The 24,883-nt window shown below is 35.6% G+C and overlaps 7 protein-coding genes across 7 annotated transcripts; 3 read left to right on the top strand and 4 right to left on the bottom strand.

Moving 5' to 3' along the window:
- Positions 1-1,900: 1,900 nt before the first annotated feature.
- Positions 1,901-3,407, bottom strand: HELRODRAFT_178000 (hypothetical protein; the record flags this gene model as incomplete). Its single annotated transcript, XM_009026140.1, has 3 exons — positions 1,901-2,032; positions 2,448-2,684; positions 3,261-3,407. The coding sequence occupies 3 exons, from the start codon at positions 3,405-3,407 to the stop codon at positions 1,901-1,903; spliced, it is 516 nt and encodes a 171-aa protein (XP_009024388.1).
- A 2,731-nt stretch (positions 3,408-6,138) lies between these two features.
- Positions 6,139-9,983, top strand: HELRODRAFT_193244 (hypothetical protein; the record flags this gene model as incomplete). Its single annotated transcript, XM_009026141.1, has 3 exons — positions 6,139-6,581; positions 6,681-8,786; positions 9,179-9,983. The coding sequence occupies 3 exons, from the start codon at positions 6,139-6,141 to the stop codon at positions 9,555-9,557; spliced, it is 2,928 nt and encodes a 975-aa protein (XP_009024389.1). The 3' UTR covers positions 9,558-9,983.
- Positions 9,984-11,386: 1,403 nt separating this feature from the next.
- Positions 11,387-11,581, top strand: HELRODRAFT_153180 (hypothetical protein; the record flags this gene model as incomplete). Its single annotated transcript, XM_009026142.1, has 1 exon — positions 11,387-11,581. A coding segment is annotated over one exon (195 nt), but the record flags the coding sequence as incomplete, so codon positions are not given.
- Positions 11,580-14,995, top strand: HELRODRAFT_178002 (hypothetical protein; the record flags this gene model as incomplete). The annotated part of the gene is made up of 8 exons (XM_009026143.1): positions 11,580-11,696; positions 12,185-12,457; positions 12,508-12,600; positions 13,024-13,167; positions 13,801-13,884; positions 14,087-14,190; positions 14,404-14,566; positions 14,825-14,995. The coding sequence occupies 8 exons, from the start codon at positions 11,580-11,582 to the stop codon at positions 14,993-14,995; spliced, it is 1,149 nt and encodes a 382-aa protein (XP_009024391.1).
- Positions 14,996-16,385: 1,390 nt separating this feature from the next.
- Positions 16,386-18,222, bottom strand: HELRODRAFT_178003 (hypothetical protein; the record flags this gene model as incomplete). Its single annotated transcript, XM_009026144.1, has 3 exons — positions 16,386-16,545; positions 17,524-17,808; positions 18,050-18,222. 3 exons carry the CDS (start codon positions 18,220-18,222, stop codon positions 16,386-16,388), a joined length of 618 nt encoding a protein of 205 aa, XP_009024392.1.
- A 2,314-nt stretch (positions 18,223-20,536) lies between these two features.
- Positions 20,537-20,698, bottom strand: HELRODRAFT_153610 (hypothetical protein; the record flags this gene model as incomplete). Its single annotated transcript, XM_009026145.1, has 1 exon — positions 20,537-20,698. A coding segment is annotated over one exon (162 nt), but the record flags the coding sequence as incomplete, so codon positions are not given.
- A 3,367-nt stretch (positions 20,699-24,065) lies between these two features.
- HELRODRAFT_144002 (hypothetical protein) lies at positions 24,066-24,641 on the bottom strand (the record flags this gene model as incomplete). The annotated part of the gene is made up of 1 exon (XM_009026146.1): positions 24,066-24,641. A coding segment is annotated over one exon (576 nt), but the record flags the coding sequence as incomplete, so codon positions are not given.
- Positions 24,642-24,883: the final 242 nt, after the last annotated feature.

Raw genomic sequence — 24,883 nt, forward strand, 5'->3', positions numbered from 1 at the left:
ATAAAAGATGAATAAACGATAGATGCGAATGGGTAGAAGCACTAGTTGGACAAAACAAAACAAGAGAGGCGTATCAGCTAGTCAGACAGTTAAAAGGAAAAATGAAGAATACGTCAAGGATTATTAAAGACAAGGATGGAAATGTTCTAACTGAAGGCCAACAAATTAAAAATAGATGGTCGAAATATATCAAGACCTGTTCACAGATAAAAACACGTATACAAAGGAGGTGTTACAGGCTTTAAAAAAAAGAAAAGTAGTCAATGAGGAAGAAACGGAAATAACATTGGAGGAAATAATAAAAGCAATGAAGAAAATGAGGAACAACAAGAGCACAGGGAGAGACGGAATTTCCATAGAGCTGATCAAAGCGGGAGGACCAATTGTATGTAATGAGATTCACAAAATTTGCCAAGAAATCTGGGACAGTGGAAAATGGCCAGAAGATTGGTGTAAATCAATCTTGATCATGTTGCCAAAAAAAGGAGACCTGAAAGACTGCAACAACTACAGATCAATAGCACTGATCCCTCATATGTGCAAGATCATGCTGACGATCTTGAAAGAACGATTGGAGAAAGACATAGAGCAGCATTTAGGAGAAGAGCAGGTAGGTTTCAGAAAGGACAGAAATACAGTCCAGCAAATCCTGATGTTGAGACTATTGTTGGAAGATGCAGGAAGCAGAGGTCAAACAACTTTTCATTGTTTTGTGGATTTTAAGAAGGCGTTTGATTCAGTCTGGCACGAAGGTTTGTGGGCAGCTTTGGAAAGTATGGGAGTGTCAACAAAAATGGTAAGGGTGCTGAAAGGGCTTTATGAGGAGTCAACAATGGCGGTAAAGGTAGGTACAGAGCTGGGAGACTGGATCAAAGCGAGCATAGGAAGTAGACAAGGAGATCCAATATCACCATTACTGTTCTTAGCACTGTTGGAAAGAGCCTTGGAAAAAATGGAGAATGTAGATATTGAGGGAATTGACATTGGAGGCAGAGTGATAAGGGACCTCAGGTTTGCAGATGATATAGATCTGCTAGCATCTAGTGCAGAGGGTCTACAGAAACTGATCGAGTTGACGTACGATGGTGGAAGAAACCATGGACTACACATCAACAGCAGTAAGACAAAGATAATGATTTCGGAAGCAGGTGGAAACAATGATGAATTCCAGATAGGAGCAGAAAAGCTCGAACAAGTGAACCAATTTATATATCTGGGCAGCCTCAAGCCTCATAACTGATGACAATAATTGTTCAAAAGAAATTGATAGAAGAATAGCAATCGCGAGAGGAATGTTTGCATCTTTGAAAGTAATATTGAAAAACGGTAATGTATCTACAAAAACAAAGGTAAAGATCGTAGAAGCGTGTGTGTTTTCTACATTGATGTATGCATGTGAGGCTTGGATGTTGAAGAAAAGAGACAAAGACAAACCGGAAGCATTCGAGATGAATTGTTATAGAAAGTTGCTAGGAATCAGTTGGAGACAAAAAATAAGAAACGATGCCGTAAGAAAACAACTTGGAAGACAAAAAACTGTGTATGAAAGTGTCAAGGAAAGAAAGCTGGGTATCTTTGGGCACATCTGCAGAATGACAGACGACAGACTGATCAAAAAAGTACTGATGAGAAAGAGGGACTGGAAGAAAAAAGTTGGAAGACCTGTGAGGAAGTGGATGGATGATATCACGGAATGGACGGGGGTTGGAACATTGAGCTCAATGAAGATGGCGAGGGAAAGAAAAGGATTTTGGAGAGATAGAAGAATACCATCGGCCTCAACGGTCCCTTCAGGGATTATAGAGGATCATTGAATGAATGAATGAAAATGAATGAATATTATGTTATATACATATTTATATATATTTCTATATCACCAAAACTCATCGTAACTAATTATTCAGATTGATGCAGGTGATTTATCAGGAAGGCGAAAGATGTTCATCATGTACGAGTTTTTAAACGTACACAAGTTGTTGCACATTTCCTCAAAGATAATTTTTACATTTTCGGAGGACTTACACATTCTGGGCTGACACAGTGAATTTCGGAGCATGCAAACGCAGTAGTTATTTCCGTGCCCAGCTCCATGCGTTTTTCGTTATCATGATTATACGCAGTTATTCATGAAACAACGCGTTATGAGTTTGCTGAAATGAAAGCAGATGTTCAGCTAGTATGCCCCGGCATTGCTCTGCAGTGTCCGAAACGTAAGAAAACATAAAAAAATACAGTTAAACAACACACGTACATATATTCTAGTACGTGCAAACATATATGTTATATAATATGCATAATTAATATGTATAATAAATTTTATAAAAGCAGCTACAAAATTTCAATTTTAAATATCCGCGTCGAACAGACTCACACACAACATCACACTTAACGTCAGCATACCATGGAAAGCAGGGCTGGCTGTGCCGGCTGTGTTAATGAAAGCTTACCTGGGTGTAATGTCCGCACACCTTGTCCGGCTGGCAAGCATTCAGGCTGATGTTGTATGCATCTTTCTCTTTGAACCAGTTCAAGACTGCCTTGCCAATGTTCCATTGGAGTAATGAAGAGATGTACAAGTTTTGTCCGATGTGTCCGGCAGAGGTAGCTTCCACTGGCTGGCCGTGGGAGAAGTCGCACCTGTCCGCCCACAACGTCGCGTAGCCGGCCAGTTGGTCGCTCCATTTCTTCATCGCACGTCGAAAATAAAATAAAAAATAAACAATTATTTATTTTTAATACCTTTCAATATCCGAATTGATAATTGTGTAAATATTTTGGCAGTTAGTTTTGTGCAACTGATGTCACTGCACAACCAAGTAAGCTTGAAATGTTAAATTAAACGCCAACGATCGTGCTAGCTATGCTTGGGCGGATCCAGACCACTTTGATGTCGGACCAAGAACCTGATTACAACTTCGACTTAGAAGGTGGCAATCTTTTTTTGACTTATCGCTCAATTTTTATAAAATTTTCTAATTAAAAAACGCAAGTATGTACATTAACAAAGATTTCGTCAGTAAGATTAATATTTTAAAATGTGTTGGCTGAATTTTGCATATACGTTGAAAGCAGGGGCATGGCCCTCCACGGCCCGACTAACTCGCCACTGGTACATGGTGATGTTTCATTTATTTGGCGATTGAATCTCACCACTGCTCGATTATTTACCGATGTAACAACCTGAAATATCAAATTGCACTTCCCGAACCACTTGTAAGAAAAACTTAATGAAACTCAATCAAGCGCACGCGATGACCAACCAGTTTCATCATGTTGCTCGCTCCTTCGTTGGCTCTCAGCAAGTTGTGGTTCTCCAAAATTTGCATCTTCTCCTCCTCGCTGAGTACTTCTGCCAGGCTGGCTGCTGAGATACACAACAACAGAACGCATGTGATCGCATACATCATCTCTGCCTTCCAATCTGTACCGTTCAAAAAATTTTAATGCTTACATTTTTCAAGATATTTGCTGGTAAATTTTTTAGTCACCACCCAGCCAAATTGTTGATTAATAATAAAATTCAAAATGACTCCAACGGCACAAAGTTTTAAAATGTTTACGAAATTATTAAAATTAACTTACACAATTGTGAACTCTTAACAGATGTCGATTGTTCTATTCTAAAGTTGTGTATCTGGGATATTTATACACTTCATTAATGGCACATCCAGACTTTCTTCAAAATAAATTCAAGTAACGAACGAATAGGAATGGTTTGAGATGTAGCGTGATAACTTCGAGTGTTCAATTAATAAAATGCTAATAATGCGTTGTGATCACTGTAGATATATTCATAATTTTTAACAACCCTGACAGTTTGAACTCCGAATTTCAAAGCTTTTTCGATCACGAAGTTAAAACTCAATGTTCTCAAATGCGTTATTGCTGCACCTTAGCGGGTACCTTATTCGATGAAACCATTATTGCCTTTGATTGCCATTATTGCAAATGCTAAATAGATATTCACCATTATATTTAAATAGGTATTTGATCTCAGTGACATGAAAATTTTACTTAACACGTGCAAAAACACACACACACACGCACACACACTTACACACATAGACATATATACGCACACGCACATACACACAAACGCGTATATATGCATATACATACAGTGTATGCAATCACATTAACATTTGGTTACTGCTTTCTTGCCAAATGGTTTGCACCGGAATCAACCTTTGAAGTATTTTTCATGTAGACGCCAAATCAATTGCATGCACTTCTCCCTATCACATTTCAAAAGCTTTTTAAAGTCGTTAATACATTAGTGTTGTATAAATTAGAGATAACACGAACGTGTAATCGAATTCGTTTGTTCGTTTTTCAAGTGCATTCACATATTTTGACTATTTTGAAGCGATATAAAGTTTTTAGGATATCCTTAAAAATTGATAGAAATAAAAATTACTTTCTTTATGCAGCAAATGCCGCAAATTTCTTTTAAACAGTGGCAAGTTATCTATGATGACGTTGTCGAGATCATTTGGTGAAAAATAAAAAACTTTCAAATTTTTTATAGTTTTAATATCTTTCTACCCCACAATTTTAATAAAAGTTATTTTTAAAGTTCTTATCGTATTCACGATACTGAAATGAGGGTATCAGTTTATAAAAATCGATTGAAAAATTACTTAAATAAACATGAGTAGATAATGTATTATAGCCATAGTCTGATTTTGGAAAAGACGGATACAGTAACTGATCTTCATTGTGTCAAACGATCATCACATTTCAACAGCTCTAACAATGAAGCGTTCAACAGCGCTCCTCAACGAACTCAAACAGAATATGTTCGTCACTGAACTAAAGCTTTCGGCAGATTAATATGTAGTAAGAGAAGTTGTATTAAAATTCAAGAGATAAGTGTGGGAGAAAGCAATATCAGAATTGATATGAATGTCTGGAGGTCTATAGTACCAAAGTGTTGAGGAATAGTGAAAAATTTGTGCATGTTTTGGCAAGATTCGTGGCAATTTTCCGTGCTATTGTTATAATCGTAGAAATGGTCAAATTGCGCTTAATAATTAAGTTCAATTATTTGTTATTTTTGTTATCTTTGCTATATAGGGTACGTCATCTTTGAAGAACTGTAGAATCTTTCAATTTTAAAACGTCTGACCAGTCTGTGAATTACACATTTTTTTTTATGTGTCTTTAAAAATCAGGTTCAATCAATCAATCAATCAATCAATCAATCAATCAATCAATCAATCAATCAATCAATCAATCAATCAATCAATCAATCAATCAATCAATCAATCAATCAATCAATCAATCAATCAATCAATCAATCAATCAATCAATCAATCAATCAATCAATCAATCAATCAATCAATCAATCAATCAATCAATCAATCAATCAATCAATCAATCAATCAATCAATCAATCAATCAATCAATCAATCAATCAATCAATCAATCAATCAATCAATCAATCAATCAATCAATCAATCAATCAATCAATCAATCAATCAATCAATCAATCAATCAATCAATCAATCAATCAATCAATCAATCAATCAATCAATCAATCAATCAATCAATCAATCAATCAATCAATCAATCAATCAATCAATCAATCAATCAATTAGCTTATAAAGCGCTATTTCCGCGATGTTCAACAGCGCAACAGGTTGAATATCTGAGTGACGGTAGGATATGATGCAGGTAGATAGTTGAAGCGAATTAGTTTTTTGTTGAGAGATTGGAGTTGCTGAAATTGTTGTGTGGCAAAACCAAACCAGGAGGGAGCTGCATATTTGATGCGTGAGATTATGAATGATTCTTTTACCGTTACTCAAGTGAACGCTTAAACAAATTTGTGTCCGAAGCAGTTGCGTTTTTCTATCAGAAATCTTGAGCGTAAGAGAGATGGAATAAGTTGACGATAGTGCAAGTTACAACACTATTTTCAAACTTTCTATCCGACGCTTTCCAAGTTTCAATAAATTATTTCGCAGCATACGAAGCAGCCCATCGCTTTATTGCGAAATTTAAACATCCTTTTACCCGATTCACTTTTAATTTCATAACATTGATCGACACCACACGTTTTGGCTTCGGGTGCCTGAAATTTTTATTTAAGTAATTTAACTATAGAGGAAATTTTAAAATTAAATAAAATTACAAATGGATCAACGTAAAAGTAAATCTTCTGTACTTGCTAATAAAAAATCGACAGTGGCCAAACGAAATAAACCTGTTCCTGCCTTTGCTGCTGCATCTACAACAGTTACCACCGCCATTACTACTACCACTGCCACCACCGCCACAACAACAACTACTTCTACTACTACTACTACTACTACTACTACTACTACTGTTACTACTGCTACTACTACTGAAATTGAAGTTTCAAAATCAAGAGTGAAAGATGACAATAAGACCGAAGTAGGCCATCCGAAACAAAAGTCATGTGACTTCAAGGCCGAGCACTGTGAGGACATCGAGTTCCTAATGTACCGAGCCCCCCCACGTGATGAGGGTAGGGATGATTTAGTCGGGGAGTGGATGGAGATGACGTCACTGATTGAAGAGGATCTCGACCACATTCTGTCTTTTTCTCATCACAAGTTAATTTTATATTACGAAAAATATGTAATTAATCTCTATTAAATGAATTTTCTAATGAATACTTTCCAATCGTGAATGTTTATTAATTTTTTGAAAAGGTTTTGGAGCCAAGCAATATTTGATGAGAGTCTGCATGCCTGCGTTGTCACATTCCTGAGACATGCACCTAGACCGTATGAGAAACAGACGGCAACTTTCGACAAGTTCCTTCCAAGAATCAACTCCCTTTTCAAACTTTATTTTCTGGTTTGTCTGCGAATGTCGACTTACAAAGAGGATAAAGAAAACCAGATTCCAGTCGATGTATTTGGAGACATTTTGTATGAGAATTTCATATTTGACGTGCCTATGATCATGGATATGTGTGCAATTTACGGGAAAGCCAATGAAGCCCTGGTCGAGAAAATGGTGCAGAATATTTTTAAAGTGCAGAAGAAATATTTTGACGATTTGAAAGTGGTTGCTGAAACGTTACCCAAGTTGTTTAAATCTGTATATAAGCAATGTGATATTGAGGAAGATGATGATGAGGATGAAGACTGTAACGAACTGAAAAAGTTACCTGAATCGACTGCAGAGAGGAACACCTTGGCGATGACTGACGAAGTCTTTCAAGACGTCGTCATCTACTTACTCGATATTTCGTTCACGTTGTTCAACTTCCTCAGCATCTTTCCACCTGCAAGTCGGGTCTTCTTCCAGGATCACCTTCCTGTTAAGTTGGCCTCCTTCTACGAGAAGATGGTCCCATTTATTTTTGAGAAGCTGGGAGAGAGGAAGGAGAAGATGAAGGAAGAGCAATTCAGGAATGTTGATTACTACTTTGCACTTTTCAGATATTATTTCGTCAGTGTTTTTAGATCTGTATTGTATCACTCAACACTGGCTAAATTGTTTGAGAGCAGTGGTGAAACATCAGAGCATGATTGTGGTGAGGCGGTTGAAACATTCCTCGAGGCACTCACACAACTGCTCACCAAACGACTTTTCCTCGCCGACTACTCGCACCAGTTCCCATTATCCGAGGATCGAGAGTTAATCGAGCAGACTAACTACAAGGTCGATGACCTGAGGTTCAAGTACATCAATGACGTCATCGTGGAAGCATCTGAGACCTTCCACAACCACCACCGCGCCGAACAAACTGGTGAATCAACATCTCTTGAAAATGAACCATCTGATCGAGGAAGTATGTTTGGAAAAATTATTTTTGATGGTGATGATGATAAGAAGGAGGAAGAGGAGGATGAGAGTTTGCTGGGTGCCTGTGGTGGTGTGAGTATCAAGCAGCACGCCAAACAACAGCCACCAACGCCACCACTCACGATAAACAACACAATCAGCGATGACCTGCTACTCAAGATGACCTCCATCCAGGAAATGCTACCTCACCTGGGACTTGGTTTCATTAAGGAATGTCTCCAGGAGTTCCAACTTGATGTTGAGAAGACATTGAACGCTCTCCTCGAAGATAACTTGCCAGCCAGCCTCGCCTGCCTCGATAGGGACCTGCAACTGGAAAGTGGCAAGTTGCATGTCCAGGCCACCACTGAGGTGTGCGTTGGGAGAAATGACTCGAACGAGTGGGATGCTGGCGAGCATGGTTTCGACAGCCGATTCCCTATCCTGTCTCAAAGGAGGAATATTTACGACGGTGACGAGTTTGATGTCTTCAACAATCCGAATGTAGACAGGTCTAGAATACACATAGGCAAGCGAAAGACCAACGACAATTTTTCATTAAGCGACAAGCCCACCGTCTCAGACCTCAGGCCACTTTATAGCTTGTACGGCAACGAGTTCACTGAGGGCTCATATTACGACCGATCACGAGATGATGAATACGAGTATGAGGGCGACGACGATAACGACGACGAAAATTACAAACAACCGACCAGACGACAGAGGATGTACGAGGACGAGTATGACGACACGTATGACTCGCCGGAGCACGGGGAACTCGACACAGATTCCGTCGACGAACTGCTTAGTGTCAAATCTCTCGCCAAGAAATCGCAAAATAAATTACCCGATGACGTGAATGATGAGAATAAGGGTGGTGGTGACGACGACGACGACGATGATGGGGATGATGGAGAGCATGCCGGTACGAAGAACACTTTGTCCCTGGAAGATCCTGCCAAGTTGAGAGAACAGGCAGCACGGAGGAGGGCTGAGAAGTTTGCCAACAAGTCATACAACAGGTGTGTGTGTGTGTGTGTGTGTGTGTGCGTGTGTGTAATGTGTTTAAAAGGTTATTTTTCGCGTGTATTTTGTATGTGGTTTGTCGCCAAAACGTGTGTGTTTGCGTTTGTGCGCGTGTGTGTGCGCGGATGTACTTCTTACGAAGGCCTGTAGGTTGTTGGTGGCCAGTGATGTTTCTCTGTGATGTGATGCGATGTCATCATTCCAGTTAGTGTCGTCATGTTATTGCTACTTGTGTTAGCTGAAGAAATCATTTGGCTCGTTCACTTTCTATCTGCTATCATTCAATCGCCACCGAGTGTTGCAATGCTTTTCTTCGCAATCGTCATTACAAGTTTCCGATTTAATTTTGTATGAAAATTGTTCAACACTTTGTTCATTCGTCCAACAGGAGAAATAACTACAGCAACGCATTCCCACAACAACAACAACAACAGCAACCCGTGCACCACAGACCTCCACAAAATGAAAAGTATCAACAACAAAAAAACAGAGAAGAAAATTTCGGCGATCAGCAGCGACCACACAAACAGCAGCCACCAGCGGCGAACCACACTTCAGCGAACCACACATCAGCGAACCACGTTCACGGCAACAACGACGACGACGTCAACCGACACGCACATCCCGTCCGTGACGTCAGAGGAGGTCCGAAAGGTCAAGGTCAGACCGAAGATGTCCTCTGGAATCGCAACTACAAGGAGAGGCACAAGTCAACCAGGGTGCACCACAACAGGAAGGATGCTGCCGAGAGGAAGCATAGATTTTGATTGGTGAATGAATGAAGAAAAGTGAGAGAGAGAGAAAGAGAGGGAGAGAGAGAGAGAGAGAGAGTGAAAAAGAGGGAGTGCTAATGTTGTTGATTGGCTGATTTTTTAGTGTTGGAATGTGTTTTGAAAAATTGTTTGTACGTGAACTGTTGTATGTGGAGTTGTGTAGTGTTGTGTGGTGTGTGATGTTGTGGGCTGCTGTAGGCTGCTGGGTGGTGTTGTGTTATGTTGTTGTTGGCGATATTTTCTGCAAATGTTTATGATATTGTTATAATGGTCATTGTTACATTGATTGGTTGGTTGGTTAATTGATTGATTTGATTGATTGATGAGTGATTGATTGACGAGAAAAATTTTATTTTTGAGGCATGTTTCTTACTACGTAAGCTAGGTATATTTGATGAATTGGTTGATTTTCATACAAATGTGTTTTTTTTATATAAAAAATTTCATCAAACATTTCATAAATATTTTTGTTCATTTTTGAAATAAATTATAATTTAATAATAAAATGAATAATAAAATGAAATAATAAAAAAACTTGAATAATAAAATGGAAATAATAAAAAATTACTGTTGGCTTGTGTGGTCTGTTTTGATTGGAGGATCGTCAGTGGTTGTTCGTACGTAAACTTCTCACTCGTGCGAGTTTGGCTTCTCCAAGGTTTGTAGTAAAATTACTATTAGTACCAAGTTTTATCCTAACTTAGAAGGCCGAGAACTATCAGCAATTTGGCACTTCCTGATTCGACTTTCAACCGACGCAGTTTCATCACGCATTTAGAAGATGAGGAGGTTTTATTTAGCTGTTAAAACAAACATGGGTATACATCGATCCGGAAAATGTTCATACTTGTATCTATCCGATTCAATTAATATGAGATAACTCATTACAATTTTTATGGGTTATTAGTAAAAACATACTCATACTGCGCTTCAAAAATAGCAAAAGTTTGAAACGTCATAATCTTGTGATGAAGAAGTTATTTACGCTGACGTACGATTTCTGTTTTTAATAAAATTCCCATCGAAGAATAAAACTAAGAAGTTCTTATCGACAGTTAAATTCTACAATTTTCTGAATAAAAATATATTTTGATAAACCGTTGAGTTGATTTTAACGAGACAAAATAGTTTCCATTTGTTAAACTGGAGTTCGATACCTTTAATTTCGCCATGGAAGGGTAGGTTCCTTTCAGATTTTAATATTCAGATCCAAGTTTTGCTGGCTAAAAATATTTATATAATAATTGTGTAATAATTATATAAGGTTCATCAGATGCACATGTTTCGACTTTATTAAATGCTGTTACATTACCACGTAAAATCTCAAATCAGTAAGGCAAAATTAATTATGTCCGTGTGATTATGTTGTTTCAGAAAGATTTTAAATGTATGTAAAAATATTTTTAACTTACAAATCATTTTTTTAGTTGTCTGATAACTAGAATGGATTCACTATACTGTAGTATGAGACGTATTTGGCAGCATTCCTATAAATTACGGTGTTCGTTTATGCAATCCTGAGGCCATATACTTCTATAGATATATATAGATGTAAATATAGAGTTTTATTTGAAATGTAACATCATGCGTTCATTTTTTCAGCAAGTTTGATCAATTCAGCCATGTTAAACGTGAGACTGGCACGTTTCTTAAGATATAGTTAGCAAAATAGGCCGACTGATAACTGTCCTGACCAGCGACTTATATCACCACATAAAAAACGAACATCGGTTTATTTCTCAAACCAAACAAGCATAGTTTGCCTTAGAGCGTGGAAACATTGTAATTGCGCATAAGGCACATAGGCACTCGCATACGCATTTGCACATTCACGTACCTACATTCACCGACATGCACACGCACATTCACGAACGTGTGTTCATTCACGAACGTGTGTTCATTCACGAACGTGTGTTCATTCACGAACGTCTGTTCAATTCACGAACGTGTGTTCATTCACGAACGTGTGTTCATTCACGAACGTGCACTCACAATGGCAGATGCGACGAAGACAGCATGAGGGCTCTGATGCAGCTCCAGTACAACGCTAACAAGCTCCACATCGAGTTCCACCAGAAAGTTGTTGCCCTGAGGAGTAAGTATGAAGCCAACCTGGAGTCTATCTACCAGGCGGTCAGTTTCTGGAGTGATTTATTTCATTAGTATAAGTAGATATGTTTGTGACTTTTATGAAGAGTTGAGTTTGTGGCTATGATCGTTTGCACCAGTCATGAAAAATAAACTTGGATGGGTTAACCAACAGGAGCATAAACTACCGAGAAATATGCACAATATTAACGAATAGGAATAAGTACAAATTGAAATATTTACATATGCGTGAAAAATTGACAAATGATGTTTAAAATAATAGATAGAAAAAAAATATCAGATGGAACAAAGACGGTGAATGTTGTAATATTGTGGATGTTTTAAAACAAAATTCAATCGACATGTTTGTGTTTATAAATGGGATTTTTTTGTTGACTAAATTTTGAATAAGCACCTCACAACGTGCAAAGTTGGAAGTTTACGCATAAGTTATTGTACGTTGAAACAACAATTTTGAACGCATATGCGACGAGAGTAAAATAATTTTCTTGCCTCTTCTTTCCACTGCACAGCTCAACCAACACAGCAACAATCGCAACTTCAACAACAAGCACCCCAACAACAGCAACAACGACAGCTACCTACCACCACCGCCACCAACAGCAACTACAACAACTTCAACACCCACTCAACAAAATCAGCGCTCCAAAATTATGAGCAACACGAGCAACAACAACACCGGAAGTGGAGCAGGTCCGATGTTAGTTGACGCATCCGTTTCCGGCATGGAGATAAAAATGAAGCAAGATGGCGACTGTGAGGCGAAGAACAAAAACGCCAACAACGTGGCCGCCGTTAGTTATTTCGCATTCAAATTTTTTTGATTATCGGCCAGTTTCGTTTCATGAGTCATCTAACATGGCGTAACATGAAGTTTGAAGCTAGAAGTTTTTCTCATAAAATTACTGTCCCGTCCTTCGACAGTCAGGTCACTCAGATTCTTTCTTCTTGTATTCAGAATCATTTAGCTGTTCCTGTCAATAAAAAAAATTTCATAATATTAATTTAATGAAACTACGACAATAAAACATCACAAGTTTTAAAAATGCCTGATAGAATTTATATTAAATTAGTTAAATAATTAAGTTAATAATAAATTAAATAATGAATAAATAAAATTATTGAATGAATAAGAAGCAAATAGTTCAAAAATTATTAAATAGATGAGTAGATGAATGAATGAATGAATGAACGAATGAACGAACGAATAAAAGAATGAAAGAATGAATGAATGAATGAATGAATGAACGAACGAATGAATGAATGAATGAATGAACGAACGAACGAATGAAATCTACGAGCACACAATATTTCAGGCCTCACCCAACATTTAAACCCACCATGCATGCAGTCACCGCCACCGAAGAACCAGGCCAAGAACTTCAGATCCGACACGGAAATGTCCTCACTCTCCCAAACAAACACCAGTAAGAATGTCCCTGCCTTCTGGTACCGCGTCTTCACAAACTCCAAAACCATGCTCAGGGAGATCCAGGTTGGTGGTCAGAAGGGCCTATTGGGTCCAGTTATTCAACTAATTATGTAACTGTTCTCTAATATCCCAAGTTGAATATTCGTCCTGGTTGGCAAGTGTGCTAAAGATTTACAAAAAAATTTACTACAATCAACCAAATTTTTTGGTTGAATGTTTTCCATTTTCATTGCATTCCGTTTAATAGAAACATGGCCATAGTTGCAATGGTAAATAAAACTGGCTTGGAGTTAGGTATATTTAGCATCCAACACTTCCCAGAACAATCTTATACTCGAACTACAACTGTTTCTAAAACGATTGTTGTCTGTTGAAATTTGCAAAACTTTTTTGAGTTTTCAAGGATTTTTTAAGGATTAATTTTTAAAGTAATTAAATTATTTCAATTTTACTGAATGTATCACATCAAACAAACAAAGTTCATAAGTACCTCCCTAGTTTGAGCAATGTTGGTAATGTTTGGATGGCGGATTAATTAAAATATATAACTTTTGGTTATTAATTAATGATTATGAAAGTTCACATTGCAATTTTTTTGTTTAAGTATTTCAGTAATTTTTACAAATTTTTCATTTGTATTAAAATAAGTATTTAAGTTACCTGGCAGCAGCAACCTCAACAAACCTCAAATTGCAGATAGTTGACCAGCCCATACTCTATTGTTTGAAGAACGTCAAGGTCAAAACAGATATGTCCAACTTGCAGAACCAGAAAAATTATGTAAGTTGGTCCAGATGAGTGTCATTTGTACAGGTGTTTGAAACTACTGTTGTTAAAATTCTAATCAAATTTTCGGTATTGGATCTGAATGGAGATATGGTGTGCCTTGTTTATCTTTATCAGAGTTGCTTTCAGTTGACTGGAAATTTAACATTGAACTTAATCTAACAATCTTATAATCTGATTTTAATATTCTAACCAGAGCTTCATGCTGGAGTTTCATTTCGACACGAACGACTACTTCACTAACTCCATTCTGAGCAAGGAGTACTTCATTCAGCTGCAGCCGGTCGGCGCGGACAAAAAGTTGGCGTATTCAGCGCCACAAGTGGTCAGAAGCCGAGGGTACATGTTCATTTATCAGTTTTTATCCAATTGTAAATGTAGACGTTTGAACGGCAAGTAGATGATTCAGGATGTTTAGTGGATGTCCAAAAAATAGTTTGAGCAAATTTTGGTCACCAACAAAGATCAAAACTAAGGTTCATCTTATAATAACGATATTGTAACGTTTGAAAGCTGTCAGATTTATTGGAAGCCAGGAATGAACGTTACGGAGATTGAAGTGAGATCGTTGAAGAATGACAAGAACAAGAAAGGTAAGAAGATGGTAGTCATGCATTACAGTAAGGAATCCTTCTTCAACTTTTTCTCCACACCGGAATGTGGGTTTTCATTTCAAGTTTTCTTTCGTTAGAGTATACACTTTTTTAAAACATAAACAAACGTCTACGAGGCAATTTTTTTAATCTTTAAAAATTATTTTGATTTGAAATTTTCATTTTACATTTCGTTTGAGCTTTTGCTGCAGGAAACTGGAATTAAAATATAAAAATTTAATTTCCATTTCAGATTCCGAAAATGATGTACTAGTAAGTAAATTTTAAAAAAGTAATTAAGCAGGTACTTATTTCTAATGAAACACTTCATCCCCTACCAGAACGCCAAGCAACGCGAGGAGCTGGAGGCAGACTACGCACTGGGCTTGTACATCAAGGAAAAGATTGTTCCTAAAGCCATTTCTTATTTTCTGGGTGAAGTATCAGACTCGAGCAGCAGTGAATCATCGGCGTCGACGGCTTCGAGCAGTACAGAGTCCTTGCTCCAATGAATCTGGCTTGCAGATTTTCATGAAGTCAAGTAGTTAACTTCACCAAAATTTGTGGCCCTCTATTTTTTTTTTTCATTTTTTTTACTACCTTTTAACATTTACGCACTGAACATTTATACCTTAAAAGTATGCTTTTCAGCTTTTTGGCAGACTTTATAGCATTATATAATTTTTATAGTTTTGTTTTTTTATATATAAATTTACACATTTTGTATTTTGAAAGCTAAGTTGAATATAATATAAGAAAAAAATAATTTACAATTGTATTTGGTTTCTAAATCTACAACAAAAACATAAATTGTCGGTCGACTGTTAGACGAACAAACTTATCATCGCGCGAAATTCATTGACCAAATATATTATAATTACTCAGTTATAGAAACAGTTATTCATCCAGGACAAAATGTTAATTAGCAGCTTTCTGTTAAAAACATTCGGCAAACCGTTTAATGGAAAACTGACAAATGTGAAATTGTGCATCATAGAATGCAAACATATCACGCAAGTATTAGATATTGGAAGAAGATTGAGTATTTAGGTTTTTAGAAAACGTTCTCAGTCGAACGCGCTCTCAATATTTTTGGTTTTAATAATATTCAATAAAATGTTAATATAAAAATAACCCAAATTGATTAAAACAGTTGAATTTAAAAGTCAAAATGAAACACGATAACACACGCCTGCCGCCAGATTAATGTTAACTTTCTTTCCCTTGCTCGCTTTTCGAGTCATCATAGCGTGCAGAATCCAACCAACTTTTGATTTTCGTAACGGACTGAAATTTTCAGGATAGTCGCGTTTTTGGATGAACAATCTTATGATTAAATGAGTGAATTGGTGAATTAATAATTAACCAAATACGTCATTTGAACTAAATTAATTTGAACAAATTAAAACCTTGCTCGGGTAAAATTTAACCAACGTTATTTATACACATGATTACAATTATTCGCAATATCTTCGTCAGTTACAAATTAAAAATCAAATGTAAAAAAGTGACTGATAACATGAACAAATTCTTTTGTTTTGCTCCAACCTGAATCTGCACTTCCAATAACAAATGATGCTGATTGTAAAGACCGCACAAAATCAATGGAGGAAATAATTTCTAAAAAACGAAAAATAAGTTGGCGTCGGTTTCTCTTTCATACAACAATTCAAAGTGCAGACTCCTCTTATCCACCCATCATCGTTTTCCCGTTCCACATGCACGGAATTGCACGGTATTGCTTAGCATTGTGTGAAGTTTTAAATTTAATTTATTCATTTCAAGCAAACATTCCATGAATATATTACCTATCTGTCGAATGTCATGTAATTTAGCTAAAAAATAGAGCCATTTTACAAGCATCTCGGCACGTCAACTAGATAAATAACACAGTCATGTATCTTAGTTCTGACTGAATAAGACTGCAAATTTTAGGTTAATGGCAGTAAACTCAGCAAACCGTGTGTATGGTAATGACCCAAGCGGATATCCGCAATGCTGTTTCAAACCGCAGTTGAGGATAAAAATTTCTAAATTTTGCGGATTTTGTTTGTGCGGTTTGCTGCGGATATGAATTTAAGTGCGTTATTTAAAAAACAGCCCGCAAAATTAAATTTTCAATTTTAAAAAATTTTCAGATTAAAAATTTTGTTTTTACGTTTGTTTGCATATATGTACGTGTGTGAGAATGTATATGTATTTAATGGCCATAGTTGAATTTCTCTGGGTCCACGTTGTTAAAGCCAAGCGAGCAGCTTCTACTAATTAATTCAGCAGATTTGAATAAATAAAGTTAGTTGGCTTACTTACGAAATTGCATGGGTTTTATCAAATAACTAATACAAAAGATTTACTTGACTAGAAAATATTTTTAAAACAATAAAATTAAATGGAATCATTTGATTAAAAATTTGTGTTTTGTTTTCGTTTAGTTTTAGCTTATTATTTACCATCCATTCATTTAATTCGTTGAAACAACATGAAAATCTATCAACCATCCCATCAAAACCAGGGTCTGTGTTACCGCAACCAATTATTTGCAAATGATTCGCAAAGGCATGGTATCTGAAACTATATTTTTCAATTATAGGGAAAACATCGGCGGTGTACTGATACTGTTGTTGAATATTCGGCTTAAATAGAATCAATTAAGTTGCACATCTGGTCCGGTATATGATGGTATTTTAGAACAGATGAGATGAGACCGTGACTAACCTCACCAAATGCATTTCTAAGATCTAGAAGGTTGACGATGATCGTTCGATGAAGTTTTTTCGCATCTTTCGTCAAGTGGGTAAGTAGATGAGTGTGTTCCGTCACTCCGTCCAATTTTGGATTGAAGCCCTTTTGTATCAAGGTGTTGATGAAGCTGTTGTTTTCCAGATATTTGTGCATTCTGTTGTTGAGGCATGTAGAGAAGATCTTGTAGAGAACCGGTTGGAGCATTATCGGTCTAAAGTTAGATGGGTCATTGGGTTCACCTTTTTTATAGATTAAAATGGTGAAACCCTTTCTCCAACAGGATGGAATCGTAGCAGACCTCCAGCATTCGACTATTAATTGGTGAAGGAATGTGCGCAGCATAGGGCATTTTTTGAAGACAATTATTGAGATTTGATCAAGTGGACAGGGGGATGCTCTAAGTTTGCATTTTCTAATGACTGTTGCTATTTCGTGGTATTTTGGGGGGTCGATGTTGCATGAAATTGTTGGTTGTTGCAATGTTGGAACCCAGTTCGAGAGGCGAAACTTGTTATGAAATGGGTCGTGGAGTATGTTGTAAAAATATTTCTTGCAGTCGTCGATGCTGAATGATGGGTTTAAGCTGTTTGATGGGTTGAACAGTTTTTTGCATGTTGACCAGAATTTGACTTTCAGTTGTTTTGTTATGTCGACATGTTTCTCAGTTTTTGCATTTTTCATTGATAACAGTTCTGTTCTTATTTATTTGCTTAATGTGCTGATTTTCATGTGGTCGTTGCGGCCAAGTAATTTTAACTGTTTTAGGTCCTTCTTCATGTTTTTGACTGTTTTATTGGAGTGTCGATAAATCTTGTGGCTTTAACGTGCCGTAGTTGGATGCAAAATAATTGTATATCAGTGATTGGAATGAGGTGGTGAAATTGTTGATGTCGGATACATTTGGTAAGGACGTTCTGTGGAGTTGGAAGTATGTATTTGCTTCCGTCCAATGTTTTAGGGTCTTTGGTAGTTTTATTCCAATGAGAGGAGTTTCCATGATGTTGCTGTCCAACCTTTCAAGGAATGCTTGTTCGCGTTGTGGTGGTGGCGACAGTTCCAAATTTTGTCAGATTCCTCTGGGGTTTCTAGTGCATTCCTAAGATTTTTAAACATTTTGCAGGAACGTTGGTGTAATTTCAGGCCCTTCCGACCCTTGCAACTCTTACCACAACAACATGGAATTAAATTATTATCATTATTAGTTAAAATATCGTTACTTTCAAAACTATCAAAAATGTTAGGAGATATCACAATATTATTTTTCGGCGAGCTGCGTATATTAAAATTGTCATTATTATTCAACGTTGTTTTAGTGCACCTCCAGGAGTGTCTTCCTACATTTATAAACTCTTTAAAACAATGTGGGCATTTACCCGCGTTAACTGTTGAAATTATATTTAAAAGCAAAATAAAACTAAACAAATATTTAAAATTAGATTTTATTAAAACTAGCTTAATCGACAGAATTTTCCGCATCTTTACAACTAATTTTTATATTATTAAACTTTATAAAACCAAATTAAAGTAGGTAAAAACAGTGAGCAGATTAAAATCGACCGGCTCTCATAATAAAAAAAATAATAATAATATTAATAATAATATTGTCACTTAATATAAATCGCCCTGGCAAGCGTCTGAGGCGTCCACAAAACAGAATATCATCAGTCAAAAGTTTGTAAAGCTTTTGTAAAATAAAAAGATTCCAATGACAACTTGAATGACAGAATGGAATTGCAATTCTGATGTCTGGTGAAAATAGTGGCAGATCTAGGTAATTTTACTGGAAGGCCGAAAACTTGAAAATGTTTAAATTTTCATATGGTGGGGCGAAAGTTGTGGTAGTGTGGCTGACAACCTTTTACTGGCTTATCACGTTCAATTTTTAATCGATTTTACAAATTAAACGGTCTTTTTTTTATTTTTATTAGAAAACTGCTGACAACCGAGAGGGAGGCAGTGCTACCCCTAGATCCGACACTGGCTGGTAGAGAATTCCAGACATAATGAGTGGCATGGCGGATATATCCTACAAATCCTACGTACAAGCAGTAAAAAAAGTTAATTTCACGATTAAATTGATAAAAAGCAACATTCTTGCAAGATATAATTTAGCTTCTTATTTTGAAAATCAATCAATACATAGTTGTCTTGTTCATCATCTAATTATCATGTCATTGTACATAAGATTATTGCAAAACATTCTATGTTTTTGATGTGCAATAATTTTCTGCGTTCCTGTGGATAACTTTGTCAAATTTTAGATAAAAAAGGGCATCGAACCGTAATTTTCTTCGTTTCGATTTACGGTTTCAGTTCAATCAGCAAAACGAATTTCAGTTTGGTTCCGGTTTTCGTTCCTGAAATAATATCGTTTTTTTTTGGTTTTCGGTTTTGCTCCAAAATTTAATTTTTTTTCAAGCATAGTTCCATAAGAACATGTAGCGGATATGCCAATTTGAATTAAATTTTAGATTGTGAATGATAAGAAATCAACAACAAAAATTATTTTTTAATTTTGTAAGTATAAAAGGAAACGTTTCTAATATTTTTTTCAACAAATTAAAACAATCATTACAAAGATATTTTGAAATCACTAATATAAATATATGATTGTTTCAAAAAGATGAAAATTTCCTCTGATTGCAAATATATCTTCTAAAATGTTTTCATTGAAACCACTTCTGCAGTCTCCTTTTACATTCACTTTTATTTTGTTGACAAATGACTTCATTTTATTATAAATAATAATCTATTTAAAATTAAGTAGACATGTATTGCCTTTAACCCGTTTCATCCATCAGTAACGAAGCCTAAATTCAACTTTATTCTCAAAGACGGTGTTTTAACTTAACTCAATTTATTTTAATTAACAATAATGACCTTTCACTACAAACGCATTTAACAGACAGTGGGATTAAATATCGTTTATACCTTATTCACATTATTTATGTTTTTTCAATGATCAAAATGAAAGTCAATAATAAAAATGGGAACATAGGAAAAGCAAACGAGAAACCAAACGAGACATGCGAACAAGCAGGTAAACTAGAATGGAAGCAAAGGGGGAAGGAATATATAACCTCCGCCTTCTTCACTCTTCATACATTAATATACAGCTGAGACGGTTCGGTTATAACTATAATAATTATTATTATGACTATAAATATTATTAAAATTGTTACGAGTCGATTTCACAAAATAAATGTTCCAAACAAAATGTGAATTGAAAACTGTCAACGGTAGACTGCTTCAGCTGTTATGGAAATAATAACAATTCCATCTTCGAGCTTGATTTCATCCCTGTACTTTCTCAACCGCACGACCTCACTGCGGCAGAGGGGACATGAAGTTTTCATCAACAGCCACTGACGTGAGCACCATGCATGGAGCATATGAGTGCAATTTAATTCGTGCACAAGGGTGTTGTCTGTAAATTTTTCAAGACAGATGCAACACTCATCGTGTTGAAATTTGCCGTGAATGTAGTTCATCACATAAATTCGTTTTCGTGCCAACGAATGAAAGTATGTGTCAAATATTTTGACCTTTGCCCTCATGATCCCCATTCGACGAGAACGTACGACTGTCCAGGTTTCGCTTTTCAAAATTGGTCTTTGCAAGATGTTGTCGAAATATATATCCTGAGAAATTCTAAACAACTTGTATTGTTTCTCGGCTGAGAATGAGTGAATTCGTTTCATTAACTCACTCTCCTCACTTGATGAAGGTGAATTTTTATGTAAAATAATGTTAGAAAACAATTTAACTTCTTCATCCGATAAATCATGATACCACTTGTTTTCTATCATTAGCTTTACAAACGTTTGATATTCAAACACCAAACAATCCCGGTTGCATTTATCCACGCAGTCATGCAACACTTCGTTGACCGTCTTCACGATGTTTCTTGCTTCTTCAGACATCACTACGACAGGTAGGTTATAAAGTGCGAGAAAAAATACGGTAAACTGATTGCCTGCGAGGTTTGAAAATTTTGAATGAAGTCTTGAATTGAATTCTTATTATATAGAAATCACACAAAAAGAATCGACTTTGGGCGTACAAAGAATACTACAAAGAATATAAAAATCCAATAACCAGCATAGATCTGATTACAATCACTTAAGTTAATTTTATAAATTGCACACGCTAAATAAGTTTCAAAGTTAGTTTTTGAATTGTGATATTTTAAATAAATTTAAAGCACTATGGTGAAAATAGGCAAGTGACAGAATACTCTAACAGAAACTTTTTAAGTTGTGTCAATCTACAAATTTTTATAAAATGTCACAAAAAATTTAATATCTTAAGATTACCAATTAATTATTATTATTATTATCGTTATTTGAAAATTTATATAGTGCCCTTTAATATTACTCAGAAGCCTTTGTTGAGCCTAGTGGAATTGATGCATTAAGAAAGACGATTTCAGTTCTCTGCAAAGTTGTTAAAATCAATCTTGGTTGACTCATACTGTCCTCCAAATTGTTGAACCTGCGACTGCAAAACCACGGTTTAATTATTAGTTTTCATGATAATATTAAATATAGATATGGAAATTTATAACATTGAATTTTCTTAATAACATTTATTTTCTTTATCGTGTTAAACACTCTTTTGCCAAATCTGCTTTTGCTTTTTCTAGTCCTTTTCTCTGGAACTTTCTACTTACTTCTCTGACTACTTCTCCACCATTTGCAAAGTTCAGAGCGGATCTCAAGACCCATCTGTTTTCAAAATTCATTGAGGAGCGCTGTTGAACATCGCGGAAATAGCGCTTTATAAGCTAATTGATTGATTGATTAATTGATTGATTGAAAACCTGATTAAAAAATGTTTTCATTAATACGAGTTAACTAAGGAGAAAAACAGAACAAGGCATGTAAGAAATATATTAAACAAGCCCTAAACAAGTAAGTTATAAAGTGCGAGAAAAAATACGGGCAACTGATTGCCTACGTGGTCTGAAAATTTTGAATGATGGCTTGAATTGAATAGAATTCACACAAAAAAGAATCAACTTTTGGCGTACAAAGAATACAACAAAGAATAAAAAATTTTAATAACAAGCATAGACCCGATTACAATCAATTGAATTTTTTTTATAAATTGCACACATTTTGCGCTATAGACATTTATTTGTGATGCGCTGAATAAGTTTCAAAGTGAGTTTTTGATTTGTGAAATTTTAAATAATTTTAGAGCACTTTGGTCAAAATAGGCAAGGGATAGAAAAGTAACAGAAACTTTATGAGTCGTGTCAATCAACAAATTTTTCAAAATTGTTGAAAATTTAATATTAAAAGACTACCATTTAATTATTATTATTATTGTTGGAAAATTTATATAACGTCCTTTAATATTACTCAGAGGCGCATCTTGAACCTAGTAAAATTGATACATGAAGAAAAACGTTTTCAGTTCTCTGCGAAGTTGTTGAAGTCAATCCTGGTTGACGCAGTCTGTCCGCCAAACTGTTGGACCTGCGACTTTAAAACCACCAGCTAATTATTAATTTTTATGATAATATTAAATATAGATATAAAAATCGATAGCGTTAAAAACATGATTAATCAATGTCTTTATTAAAACGAGTTAACTAAGGAGAAAAACTAATTATCTAATATTTTTTAAATCTCTAAACATCCAAAAGGCATGTAGGAAATATATTAAATAAGCCCTAAACAATGCCAGCAGGCCTACTGGCAACCAAATGAGTGTGTGTGTGCCTGTGCAGGTATGTTTTTGCAGCGCGTGTATTGTGCATAGATATTTGTATGTTTGTGAAGGTTCGTGTATGTGTGCATTGCTGTTTGAGAATGCGTCTTTTCTCAGTTTGAAAGTGTGTACACTCTTGTTTATAATGAGGTGTTTGTTTTTTTAAATAAGTTTGGATGCATTTGTCTGTATGTGTTTAAAAAATTTGTTGTAAAAAGTATAAATGTTACTACATTTGTAACAACTGTAGTCATAACCATTTTTAATAGCTTTAACTTAGAAGTCTCATGTTCAATATATTCCATACATGAATTCGTTAATCGGGTAATATTTTAATTAGGTGTTATAGTTCATATCCTTTGCTAAAATTTTACTACTGTCAATAACAAAATCAAAATATTTATTTTGTTTCGTTCTAATTACATCAAACTATCTGAAAATCGATTTGTTGTAATAAAATGTTGTTCCAATGTGAGATCATTTAGGCATTCAACGGTTACTTGCATATGTCTAAAATTTTGTACAATATTTGAAGCGTTTTCAAAAATTATTCTCAAACAATTTTTAAAAAGTAATATAGATGGATTGTCAACGAAACACATCTTAATTTTTTCAGAACTTCAGATATGGTAAACCTTTAAGACTAAAAATTTTATCTTAAAGTAACAAATCTCAACTGTTGATATATCCAGATGTTGAGCAAATTCCATGAAAAAAACAGCACGTATTTTGTATTAAAAAATTTTTTTATAGAATTTTGTTCTTTGTTCAATGAAGAACTTCTTACGTCAATGTAATATAATTCCAATCAAATGTAAAAAGTAAAATTAGTAAAACAACAAGCATTCTTTTTCTTTTACTGAAAACATAATAAAGAATATAAAGTGTTTTGTAAAAAACGTAAAACAAGATGATTGAAAGGAGTACGAAAACAACTGAGAGCAGAAAAAAAATATCAAACATGAAGAACTGAAACCAATTTAAATGCAATGAGGATGATTTCAAATGTTTTGTTCCAAATTTTACAACATGATTTATAGCATCTGAGGCTCTCTGCCCAGCAGTAACTTTCCTATCTCTCATCATGCTTGATGCCTTACTTATATTTCCTCTGTAGATGTCGTTTTCCATTACTTGTTTGATGTTCTTCACTAATTCTTCGGCCTCCCAGTTGCCTAGATCCATTTCCAAGCCGTACGTTTTTCCAACAGCCACCGAAGCCATGTTAACCTGGTCACCCATGAGTGGAAAGACGATGACAGGAGTTGCATGGTACACACTCTCCATCAGGCTGTTGTATCCTCCGTGCGTTATAAAGAGGTTCAACCTGCTGTCCGCCAACAAATCGTTCTGTGGAATCCAAGAACGAAATAAAACATTCGACAAGATATCTCCGCATACTTTTGAGTTTTTAGACCTCCAAATGAATTTAACATCTGGTAACATTTTTATAGCGGTACAAAATTTTTTATAGATTAATACGTCCAAATAATCAATATAACTCCCAAATGATATCAAAACTGTTTTGGATTTTTCCATAAATTTGTCAAATTCTTCCGGTAGAGGGTTTAGCGGATATCCGACGATTAAATCTCCTACTGAAATTGTATCCGGCATATATGGTTTCGGATAGCTCAACGTCGAATCTTCCAGATAGAAATGAAGCGCGGCATTATTTAAAACTTCCAATTTTGATTCTTGTTTGTAGCCTTCTTTGTCTAAACCAAATTCTTTGACGAAATCACACCTTCTGGATAAATTTAACGCAACAATAAACATCAGATCCCACAAAAAATTTGTTATTCGCTGGTAAAAGCTCATGTACTTGCTACTTTGTTTTACGGCAGCATTTGAAGCCAGAGAGGGAAGACGCGGATTACCGTGAAGAATCGGCAGAATCGGTATCGCCAAATTAGAGTACATCACTTTTAATTTTTTAA

The sequence above is a fragment of the Helobdella robusta genome (assembly GCF_000326865.2).
Source record: "Helobdella robusta unplaced genomic scaffold HELROscaffold_45, whole genome shotgun sequence".
In the NCBI taxonomy this organism is placed as follows: domain Eukaryota; kingdom Metazoa; phylum Annelida; class Clitellata; order Rhynchobdellida; family Glossiphoniidae; genus Helobdella; species Helobdella robusta.